Source organism: Aotus nancymaae, unplaced genomic scaffold (assembly GCF_030222135.1).
Source record: "Aotus nancymaae isolate 86718 unplaced genomic scaffold, 86718_ANA_hifiasm-v0.15.2.pri h1tg000040l, whole genome shotgun sequence".
In the NCBI taxonomy this organism is placed as follows: Eukaryota; Metazoa; Chordata; class Mammalia; order Primates; family Aotidae; genus Aotus; species Aotus nancymaae.
The window spans coordinates 60,933,292-60,945,882 of NW_026988454.1; the positions used below are offsets into that span (position 1 = coordinate 60,933,292).

At 37.4% G+C, this 12,591-nt stretch overlaps 1 protein-coding gene and 1 non-coding gene across 6 annotated transcripts in view; one reads left to right on the forward strand and one right to left on the reverse strand.

The window, feature by feature from the left end:
• ATG5 (autophagy related 5) overlaps positions 1 to 12,591 on the forward strand; it is a 125,956-nt gene that overhangs the window by 37,624 nt on the left and 75,741 nt on the right. For 4 of the 5 annotated variants that reach the window (XM_064360814.1, XM_012438436.2, XM_012438437.3 and 1 more), the window contains one exon: positions 8,394 to 8,556. In XM_064360814.1, the coding sequence (XP_064216884.1) occupies positions 8,394 to 8,556 (163 nt within the window). Of the gene's footprint in view, positions 1 to 8,393; positions 8,557 to 8,863; positions 9,165 to 12,591 lie in introns of those variants that run through there. The other variant, XM_064360813.1, reaches the window with a different exon arrangement.
• Positions 3,161 to 3,279, reverse strand: LOC135268410 (5S ribosomal RNA). The gene has a single exon (XR_010336754.1). It is a non-coding gene; the product is annotated as a 5S ribosomal RNA (ribosomal RNA).

The following is a 12,591-nucleotide window of genomic DNA, read 5'->3' on the forward strand; positions in this document are numbered from 1 at the left end:
ATGGTCTCAATCTCTTGACCTCGTGATGCACCCACCTCGGCCTCCCAAAGTGCTGGGATTACAGGCGTGAGCCACTGCGCCCGGCCCAGTATGTAGATTTTTTAACATTAAAAAATTTTTTTTTCTCTGCTTTGTCCATGGTAAAAAAAGTGCATGGAATTTTTAAAAAGGGAGTCAATGTGATTCAAAAGTTTAATGACGTGAGGTAAAAACAGTGGGCTCTTTAAAATGCCCAATTCTGCTGCAAATCCTAAATAACAGTTTGTTTAATAGACTAAACAAATCCTATAAAACCTTGGTGTTTCTCTTTCTTTCTCTTGGGAACATGGTGCTGATTTGATGCATTTTGGTTTCGAGGAGAGGAGATATTTTAATTTTGAATGTTGACAGCAATGATTAGGGGTAAGTAAGAGTGCTCACATTTGTTAGGTAAAATAAGATCAGCCTTCAGATAAGTGCTTATGTGCTGAGCTCCGCTAAATGCCGGAGATAACACAAGTTAGGTTTTTGAACCGACTGTCCTTTCAAACACAGTGGGCAAGCACTGTCTTGTTTATTGTGCTTGAAAAGGCCCTGCCGTTGGTCCTGACTGTTCCTTGAGTATTTTTATGTGACTGAGCCAGCTTATTTTCTGATGGACAAGTTTTTTCTTGCTAGGCCAAGAGCCACTGTGTTTCTTTTAGGAATTTACCATATCCCTCCTTCTTCTCTTGTGTGTTGTTGACATAGGTCTATGGTAGCTTTTCTTTCTTGAAGTTCTTGAGTGCACTTCAAGGTCTCTCCCTTGCTTCTATCACCACCTGCACTTCCCAGCTCTAAATATTGTTGCTGTTTTATAGTATCTGTCAGTAGTATGTTGTATTAGTTATCTATTACTGTGTGACAAATTACTATAACCAGCTGAAAACAGCATTTGTTCCCTGATAGTTTCTGTGGGTCAGAATTCTAGGCATAGCTTACCTGGATCTTCTGCTTAGGTTATCACAAGGGTGCCATCAGGGTGTTGGCTGGGATGCATTCTTACCTGGAAGCTCAACTGAGGGAGAATCCACTTCCAGATTCACTCAGTTTGCTGGCAGAATTCATTTCCTATGGTTTAGGATTGAGGGACCTGTCTTCTTGTTGGCTGTCAGTAATAAGCTGCACTGAGCACCTGAAGGCTATGTGAAGTTCTTGTCATGTGGACTTTCCCAACATACCTACTTGCTTCAGGGCAACAAAGAAAATCTAGAGGTAGTCTGGTAGCAAGACAGAATCTTATTATATAACATGACCTAATCACCACATTCTTTGCCATATTCTGTCACTTAGAACTTTATGAAATAAGGCTTGTTTAGTCATTTATTCATCTAATATTTATTGATGTTAACATATGTGTTTAGCCATGACAGAGTAACTGGTATTTGAGTTTTCCTATAGTTATCAACAGATAGAAAATAGGACCAAAAATAAGAAGTAGAGCTGTTTTTAGCACTGAACATTAGAAAGGGAACAAACAACGTGAGCCCCATGTGCTTTGGAACAATTGCCTGACAGTGGTACGGAAAGTGGAGCTCAAGCAGAGCAAAGAAGTTCAGTTGAGCTAAGGATGCACAAATTGGAGTTCTGGGCTGCCGAAGTAGCTGGAACTTGATAGTCGGACTATCAGAGAAGAAGGAGCCAAAGTATATGTGTATGTTCTCCCTGGATGCTTGGGTGAGGCCTGGGTTGCACACGCATAGCTAATATTCTGCAAGGCCTAGTACAGAGAGGATGTTGTAGGATTAAGAGTGGAACAAGATACTGGAAGTGTTGTGATGCTGGGAAATGCTGGATTCTAGCTCATTCAAAGTGGAGAGACATCTAGTTACATGCTGGGCAGTTAACTGAGATGTCAGAAAGACCATGATTTTGGAGTAAGGATCATACATCAGCACAGGAGTTGGCAGATATGGCCCACTGAGTGTTCTTGCATGGCCCATGATGTAAGGGTAGTTTTTACATTTTTAAGTGGTTGAAAAAAATAAAAAAAATTTTGTGACGTGAAAATTACATGAAATACAGATTTAGTGATGACCATAAATAAAGTTGCATTGAAATGAAGCCATCCATGGAAATTCATATACATATTGTCTATGGCTGCTTTGCAGCTACAACAGCCTAGTTGAGTATTTGCAATAGAGACTGTATGACTTGCACAGTGTTGAATATTTACTGTCAAATCCTTTACAGAAAGTTTGCCAATCTCTATTGTAGAGTAAGGATTGCTCTGGACCTGCTTTTTTAGAATTAAGGAGAGCTGCCAGTAAATTAACTGCCAGCCAGAACAAAACTTAAAGGAAGTCAGTATAATCTAGAATCCTTACAACATATTTTCAGTGTCCACCATATAATCAACAATTACTTGATTTGCAAATAAGCAAGAAAATGTGGTTCATATCAAGTAAAAAAAAAATTTACTCTCAATAGAAACTGAACTAAGAGAATCCACATCTTGGTACTACCATAAAAATGAATTAAACCAACTACTATACATTCAATAACTTAAGAGAAAAAAAAATCACGAACTGTGTAGAAAAATATCTGAAATGAAGCATTTACTACATGGGCTTAACAGCAAATTAAAGATGGCAGAAGTAAGGTTCTTTGAACTCAAAGACAGATTCATAGAAGTTATCCAATTAGGAGAAGAGAGATGGAAATTGGTGTAGAGAAAAAACAGAGCCTCTAGGATAATATCAGGCAGTCTGCATGTAACTGGAGTTCAAGGAGAGGAGAGAGAGAATGGGTCAGAAGAAATATTTTGTTTGTTTTTTGTTTTTTGAGATGGAGTCTCACTTTGCTACCCAGGCTGGAGTACAGGGGCGTGATCTTGGCTCACTGCAACCTCCACCTCCCAGGTTCAAGCAGTTCTCCTGCCTCAGCCTCTTGAGTAGCTAGGACTATAGGCGCACACCGTTACGCCCAGCTAATTTTTTGTATTTTAGTAGAGATGAGGTTTCACTGTATTGCCCAGGCTGGTCTCAAACTCCTGAGCGCAGGCAGTCCACGTGCCTTGGCCTCCCAAAGTGCTGGGATTACAGGCGTGAGCCACTGCACCCAGCCCAGAAGATATATATATATATATATATATATATATATATATATATATATATATATATTTTTTTTTTTTTTTAAATAAAGCCTGTGGCACCCGGTATTCCCAGGCGGTCTCCCATCCAAGTACTAACCAGGCCCGACCCTGCTTTGCTTCCGAGATCTGACGAGATCTGGCGCGTTCAGGGTGGTATGGCCGTAGACCAGAAGAAATATTTTTAAGAAATAATGGTTATACTCCTCAATGTTAAAGCTATAATAATCAAGACTGGGGTGCCTATAGAATGCGAGAAAATATTTGCAAATCATCTAATAACAGTTTAATATACAGAATATGGAAATAACATAATAAAAAGAGACAACCCAATTAAAAATTAGTCAAAGGATTTGAATAGACATTTCTGTAAATAAGTTATAAATGGCCAGTAAACACATGAACAGATCTTCAGCATAACTAGTTTTTAGGGAAAAGCAAAAAGAAAAAAAAAATTTTTTAAAGACTACAATGAGTTACCCCTTCACACCCTCTGAATGGGTTATCATCAAAGAGTTGATGTACAAGGCTGGGCATGGTGGCTCACGCCTGTATCCCAGCACTTTGTGGGGAGAGGCAGTTGTATCACTTGAGCTCAGGAGTTCAAGACCAGCCTGGTTAACGTAATGAGAATTCATTTCTACAAAAATTAAAAAAAAAAAAAAAAAGTCTGGTGTGGTGGCATGTGCCTGTAGTCCCTGCTGTTTGGAAGTCTGAGATGTGAGGATCACTTGAGTCTGGGAGGTCGAGGCTGCAGTGAGTCCTAATTGCATGTCTTTAATCCAGCCTAGGTGACAGAGTGCAACCCTGTCTCAAAAAATAAATAAATAAATAAATAATACAGTAAAACACATGATGGAGACGGTGTAGGCTAATTAGACGCTTCATACATTGCTGATTGAGAATGTAAAATGGTATAGCCTTTTTGGAAAGCAGGTTGTCATGTCATCAAATAGTATACTTGCATGTTACCCAGCAGTTCTAGTGGTATTCCCAAGAGAACTGAATATGTAATTCTAATATGCAGAATATGGAAAGAACTTGTGTTCACACAAAAACTTACCTGTAAATGTTTACAGCAGTGTTATTCATAATAGACAAAGGGAAATAAATGCCCATCAGCTGATGAATAAACAAAATATTGTACATATCCATACAATGGAGTATAATTTGGTCATCAAAAGGAATGAATTACTGATAATATGCTACAACCTTGAAAATATCATGTTGTGAAAGAAGATACAAAAGACTGCACATTATATAAGTCATTTATATTAATTGAATAAATAAGTTTATGCCAATAAATTTGACAGATGGACAAATTCAATGAAAACACAAGTTACTGACATAAGAGATAACAGAAATGAATACCTCCTTAATCTATAAATAAATTTGATTTGTAATTTTAACCTCACAGAGTAAAACACCTTGCAAAGATAGTTTCATTGGTGAAGTCTAAAAAATATCTGAGAACTAGTAGGGCGTGGTGGCAGATGCCTGTAGTCCCAGCTACTCAGGAGGCTAAGGCAGGAGGATCACTTGAGCCCAGGACTTCTGGGCTGTAGTGCGCTATGCTGATTGGGTTTCCGCATTAAGTTCAGCATCAATATGGTGACTTTATGGGAGCAGGAGACCACCAGCTTGCCTAAGGAAGGGTTAACCGGCCCAGGTTAGAAATTGAGCAGGTCAAAACTCCCGTGGTGATCAATAGTGGGATTGTGCCTGTGAATAGACACTGTACTCCAGTCTGGGCAACATAGTGAGACCCTGTCTCTAAAAATAAAATTAAAATGAAACGAAATAAAATAAAATATTTAAGAAATAATGTTAATCTTTACAAACTTTTTCCAGAAATGAGACACCAACTTGTGTTAGAGGCCAGAATAACTCTGATACTGAAACCTGTTAAAGACACTAAAAGAAAATTATAAGCCAGTGTATTTCATGATCGTGGATGCCAGAGCCTTCAACAAAGTACTAGCAAATTAAATCTCACAATAATTAAAAAGGATAATACACACTATGACGGAGTTGAGTTTATCCCAGGGATACAAAATAGATTCAACATTCAAATCTCAGCCCGTGTAGGCCAGGTGCAGTGGCTCATGCTTGTAATCCCAGTACTTTGGGAGGCTGAGGGAGGAGGATTGCTTGAGCCCAAAGTTAAAGGCCAGCCTAGGCGACATAGGGAGACCTCATCTCTACAAAAAATTAGCTGGATGTGGTGCTGCACACCTGTGGTTCCAGCTACTCAGGAGACTGAATTGGAAGGATCGCTTGGACCCCAGAGGTTGAGGCTGCAATGAGCTGTGATTGCACCACTGCATTCCAGCCTGGGTGACACAGTGAGACCCTCTTGAAATAAAAAAAATCTCAATCAATGTAAATCACAGAATAAAATAGAAAAATCAATGGATACAGAAAAAGTCATTTATTGACAGAATTTAATACCCATTTGTCATCAAAACTTATAGTAAGCTTAGGAATAGAAGGGAATTTACTCAGTTTGACAAAGGATATATATGAAAAGGCTACAGTTAAAGTCATGCTAAATGATGGTTTATTGAATGTTTCACCCTAAGAGCAGGAAAAAGGCAAGGATGTCTGCTCATTGTAGGCATTACTGTAATACATTGTGTGTGTTCTTAACTTTACCATTAAAAACAGTGCAATAAAAACGACAGGACTTAAGAGGGAAAGGGTTACTTCTGGGGAAAAGGGTTAGGGGCACAACATCCAAAAACTTATATTGACAAAAGACAGGAACCTAATACAAACCATAGCACAGTTTTATACAGGTAATATGTATGAGAAATACATAAATAGTACAATAAAGATGGCATTTTATGTTCCAAAGACTGGAATTTTGCTTGCAGAAATGCACATGGAAGATTTGCATCATGACAGGTGAAGTGAAAGGAGGATTTTCTGAAATTGGACAAATAATTGTAGCACCTGATGTGGATGCATACAGGTGATAACATGAAGTAGCTGGTCCATTTTGGAAATGTACACATGTATACATTGTATGTGTTCCTAGCAGATTGGTTTAGCTGGGTGAAATTTTCTGTGTACCTGGCATTTCTTGTGAATAATATTTACATATGTAACCATAAAATCCACATTATGCTCAACTTGTTCCCTAGTAGTTGCTTTGAAACAAGTGCAAAAAACTTAGTTCATAGAACATATGTGAATTTACCAACAAGCACATGAAAAGGCACTCAACATCTTTAGTTATCATGGAAATGTAAATTAAAACCACAAAGAGACATTGCATTAAACTCACTAGATTGATTAAAATGAAAAATATTGACAGTATCAAGTTAGAGGACATGGAGTAACCAGAGCTCTCATACATTGCTAGTGGGAGTGTAAAATTGTACATTATGTTGACAGATAGTTTGGCAGTTTTTAAGTAAAGTTAGAACATATACTTACTCTGTGACGCAGCATTTCTTTTTCCAGCTGTATACCCAAGAAAGATGAAGACATGTTTCTACAAAAGACTTGTGAATTAATGTTCATAGCAGCTTTTTAAATAATAGCCAATATCTGGAAACAATCCCAGTATCTATTAACAAGTTTTTAGATAAGCAGATTGTAGTGTATTCATTAAATGGCATGCTACTCAGCAACAAAAAGGAATTAATTACTGATATGTGCAGTAACACGAATGAATCTCAAAAGTATTATGCTAAGTGAAAGATACTAAATTACACAATATTGCAATTCTGTTTATATGAGATTTTATTACAGGCAAAACTGATCTGGTGTTGTACATCATCATTAGCGATTTCTTGGGATGGGAATGAGGGAACTGACTGCAAAAGGCACAGAGGAACTTTTGTGGGTAATGGTAATGCTCTATACTTGGGCTGACAGTTACTCATTGTCAAAACTCATTTAATTGTACTCTTGATTTCTGCATTTCACTGTATATGAATCATAAATTTTACTTATTTTAAAAAAGTTTATTAGAGCAAGATGAGGAATGATATCTTCCTTTCTCTCTAATTCCTGCTTCCCATCAGTGTTTCATAGTTACTCAGGAGCTTCTTTCCTTATCATTTCGTTTCATTCTTGTATAAAAGCTCCATGACAGGGATAATTGAATGTTGTTTGTAAATAGGCTGAGTAGGCTATAACTAAACGCTGCTTTTTTTGTGTGCCATTTTTAGCTCTTTTTATTAAGATATTATATTAGGATATATAGGATAATAACTGTAAAATCATGTTTGAATATAATGATTATCTTAAATATGTAAGTCTTTGGAGGAAGTGATACTGTATAGTGGTTAAAAGATAGGACTTGAGTAAAATTAGCTTCAAATCCTAGCTCCATGACTAGCAAGCTGAATGACACTCGTGACTTTAGACATTCCCTAAGCTTTAATTTTTTTAATCTGTAAAATAGCGATAATAATGTTTACCTCAAGTGTTGTGAGGATTAAATTAGATAATCCATATAAAAAGTTTTAATATAGTATCACAGTAAGTGTTCAGTAACTGTTAGCTGTTATTATCCTTTTTTCAGTGAAAAGTGCATCAGTCCTCTCATTTGCATAACTCCTTATATGTCCAGTGATCATTTCTTTAGCTGCCTAAAAGAGTCAGTGAAGTTATAGAGTGTAAATTTAGCTATTTGACTTTCAAATCTACTTTTAAACTGCTTTATTGAGGTCTAAATTGACTTACAGTAAGCTTTACATATTCAAAGGGAATAAGTTTATACCACAATTTACATGTTGATTTACCTGTTGATATTTAGGTTTGTTTCCTGTTTGGGGCTGTTACAAATAAAACTAATGTGAATATTCATGTAGCAAGTCTTTATATGGACATAATGCTTTCATTTCTCTTAGTAAATGCCTAGTTGTGGAATGGCTGGGTCAGATGGTAGGTGTGTGTTTGCTCTTCTTACCAGACTTTTCCAAAGTGGTTATACTATTATTCTACATTTCTGCTAGTAGAATGTGAGGGCTCTATTCCACATCTTTGCCAATACTTAGTATGGTCAGTTGAAAAGCTATTTTTCAAGTTATTACCTTTTGATGGCTTTTTTCATGTTGTCACAAAACACGCAAGAGTTATTTGGGAAAAGTATAAAATGGGCCAGATAGCTAAAGATTTTTAAGTTAAATTTAAAAGTATTTTGAGTTATTGCAATGCTAAGAGATAGTTTACTAGAAAATTGAAAAACTAGGGGATATAGTGCTCTTTTAAGAGGTTAATTTTGTGATATGTATACCTGTTTTATATGTGTATTTTTTTCCTTTGATAGAGTTTTCCAGAAAAAGACCTTCTGCACTGTCCATCTAAGGATGCAATTGAAGCTCATTTTATGTCATGTATGAAAGAAGCTGATGCTTTAAAACATAAAAGTCAAGTAATCAATGAAATGCAGAAAAAAGATCACAAGCAGCTCTGGATGGGATTACAAAATGGTAAATATAATAATACTGTTTAATTTTGGAATACCACTTTATAAAATATGATACAGCCATACCCTGTGAGTAATTGATACATTTTAGAATTGGTAGTACAAGTTTAAATTGTAGCCTCCATGCCCAGATTTGCACAGAAACTACTTTAGTCATTCCTTACATTCTGCTTTTAGTGTCCCTCTGTTCATGGATTCTCTAGCATTACACTGATTGCTTAGCCCCGAACATATGGCATATGTCATATAAACTCGTGATTAGCTTCTGAACGAAGTGCCGTTACTCTAAGGATGTTGTCCTTATTCCTCAGGCATGACCCTTCTGTGGACAAAATGGAAAATCCTGGGTGTGTACAAAGATACCTCCACTTGTGTGGAGATTGAACTCCAACCTCTGCTTTCTCAGGACAGTAGACTTGCTTTGTGCTTCAATTCCCTTTCTCCTTGCTGTGGTTTAGAAAATACTCTCAAGGAAAAAGCTAAGTGGAATGTGGTGCTCATCTCTGTATTCCTTACGTTTTGGAGAATATAACTCTGTGATCTTGCCTGCATTGATCACCCTCTAGTGTCTTTAAACAGTTGTTTTGGGCCGGGCGCGATGGGTCACGCCTGTAATCCCAGCACTTTGGGAGGCCGAGGCGGATGGATCACGAGGTCATGAGATTCAGACCATCCTGGTCAACATGGTGAAACCCCGTCTCTACTAAAAATACAAAAATTAGCTGGGTGTGGTGGCGCTCGCCTGTAATCCCAGCTACTCAGGAGGCTGAGGCAGGAGAATTGCTTGAACCCAGGAGGCGGAGGTTGCGGTGAGCCGAGATCGCGCCATTGCACTCCAGCCTGGGTAACAAGAGCGAAACTCCGTCTCAAAAAAAAAAAAAAAAAAGAAAAACAAAAAAAAACAAAAAAAAAGTTGTTTTATGTACAGATAGTCCTCCCTTTCCATGGTTCCAGTATGCGTGAATTTCAGTTACCATAGTTTAGTTACATAACACCAGGTCCCCAAGTATATGGTTCAAATTTCAATTACCATGGTATATTAACTGTACATAATTACATTAAATGCAAACTTCATTGCTAGTTTAGTCCAGGAATCATTACATAACAACAGATGAGCTTATGATCAGTGATAAATTATGCCACTTCTTTGCATGTCTGTCAGTGATTGGCCTCTCCTCTCTGTTATTCATTTTACCCACAGATGGCAAAGCATGTAACTGTGTTGCCTCCTTGTCTCCAACAATAAGCCCATGTAACATTTTATAAAAATGGGTAATTGAAAAAGGGAATTGACCAAGAGAGATGAAAATGCAACAAAGAAACAAACTGATAATGTTGGGAATGAAATTCGAATAGAAAGAAACGGAGTCATAGAAGCAATAGCTGACTTTGAAAGTGTTGACATGGCTGCCTTTCAAGAGACTAGATATGCAACCAGGAGAACTTTGTATTGAGGAACTTACATGCAGTAAAGGTGAACGGATTGACATAAATAAGGAACGTAGTTGTGACAAAAGGATGAAGATGTCCCAAAGGAAGTGATGCTATATAAAACTTCATATTAAAGGAACTCTCAGACATTTTATGATATTGAAATACAAATAATAACATGTAGGAATTGATTAAAATGTAGAAAGAATGACTTCAGTTCACCAAGGCATAGGAAGGATGTTTTCCCATAAGTTATATCTTGAGAAAGCAAGTACTCTTCAAACTATAGTTCTTAAGTTTTTACAAAGAAAACACTTTTGGCTGAGTGTGGTGGCTCAGGCCTGTAATTCCAGCACTCTTTAGGAGGCCCAACTGGGAGGATCACTTGAGGTTAGGAGTTAGAGACCAGCTGGGGCAACATAACAAGACCCCATCTCTACAGAAAAATTTAAAAATTAGCCAGGCGTGTGGCATGTGCCTGCAGTCCTATTCATTCCTATTCACTTGAGCCTAGGGAGTTCAAGGTTACAGTAAACCGTGATCATGCAACCACATTCCACCCTGGGTGACACAGACCCTGTCTCTAAAAAAATGATAATTAAATAAAATTTAAAAATAAAACACTTTAGTTCTCAGTATTTCTAATGTGTTAAATTATAATGTACTAAATAAATATTAGGATTTTTAAAACCTTTTTATTTTCAATTATAGATTTATTGTGGTGTTTTGTTTTGTTTTGTTTTGTTTTGTCTTGTTTTGTTTTAAGACGAAGTTTCACTCTGTCACCCAGCCTGGAGTGCAGTGACTCAATCTCAGCTCACTGCAACCTCCGCCTCTAATGTTCAAGCAATTTTCATATCTCAGACTTCTGAGTAGCTGGCGTTACAAGCATGTGCTAACATGCCCGGCTAATTTTGTATTTTTAGTAGAGACAGGGTTTAGCCATGTTGGCCAGGCTGGTCTTGAACACCTGGCCTCAAATGATCCTCCCGCTTTGGCCTCCCAAAGTGCTGGGATTACAGGTGTGAGCCACCAAGCTCAGCCTCTAGTGTACATTTATAACCAACAGTAAGAGTTTAATGTTTTGACAACATTTTTTAAAGATTGTAGAACAATGATAATTGTACCCATTAGTTATTAAGATCACTTTGCTTAGTTTCAACTTGCATGATTACTTCTCCAGTCCCATACTACCATGCAAAGTGAGGGCATGTCCTGTAATTGATCTATCTTCAACAATGTTTTTGGCCAGAGAGTTAGTCCAGTATACATTCTTTCATGGCAATGACTAGAATAAAACAGAAGAAAACCTCCAGCTCCCATAATTTTTAAAAAATGTGGACTGGGCATGGTGGCTCATGCCTGTAATCCCAGCACTTTGGGAGCCCAGGGCGGGTAGATCATAAGGTCAGGAGTTCAAGACCAGCCTGGCCAATATGGTGAAACCCTGTCTTTACTGACAAAAAATTAGCCTGACGGGGTGGTGCACGCTTGTAGTCCCAGCTACTCGGGAGGCTGAGGCAGAAGAATCGCGGAGGTTGCAGTGAGCCGAGATCATGCCACTGCACTCCAGCCTGGGCGACAAAGTGAGACTCCATCTCAAAAAAAAAAAAAAAAAAAAGTGATCTAGTTTTAACTTTTGAACTATACTATTACTACATCAAATGGGTGTTTGTAGGTATTTAGTATTCATTAAACTTTAATTATACAACAATTAGGGCATTTCTGTGGTATCAAGAGCAAGTAAGGCATGTATTTTATGACGGTGTATTCTGTAAATTACGTTTTTTCATTTCTTTGTTTTAAATTTTTTGGATTTGACCTAGGTTACATGGAGTCACTCCTTAGTTTCATGTTTATACATCTGGTATTTCTCAACTAGATTATAAGCTCTGCAAAGTTAAGCACTGGGCCTCTTATTTTGATTACTGAGTTCACAAATTCTTATTAAATGATTAAAATAATTTATACCTCCTTAAGAAGATGTACTGCCTTTTTTCTTGCTGGTGATTTGAAGATTAAATGATATTTTAGGAGACTTGTAAATAACAAGATAGCCTAAATGGAGGAAGATGGGGATCATGTAAAGAGAGGATTTGAATTAACTTCAGAATTGAAGTTAATAATTTAATTAGACAGATGAGTAGGTATTCTTAAAGTCTATTGTGAATGGCCGAGTCTGCTAAAAAGGACTCAGGTTCAGCAGAGGATTTTATAAATGATTTAAATGTTTCATTTGGGGCATTGGAAGATTTGGTTAAGCTAAGCGTTAGAAAAGGAACAGAGGCCTGGTTTTTAGTCTCAGGTCTTAGAAGTCCTTAGGTCAAATCAGTCCCTTTTAGCTTCAGTTTCTTAATCTATAAAACAAGAGAATATCTGCTATGTTTGCCTCATTGATATATGTAGAGGCTTTAATGAAACACTAATACAGTTTACGTGAAAGTGTTTGAAAGGGAGTAAAGCTGACTTGATGAAAAGAGTTAGTGAGAAATCACTTTTAGATTCCGGGACATGGTCCTGGGCTATGGTCCAGGATATGGTCATGGCCTACTCACCTGTTTTTGTAAGTAAAGATTTACTGGAACTCAGCCACACTCGTTCATTTATG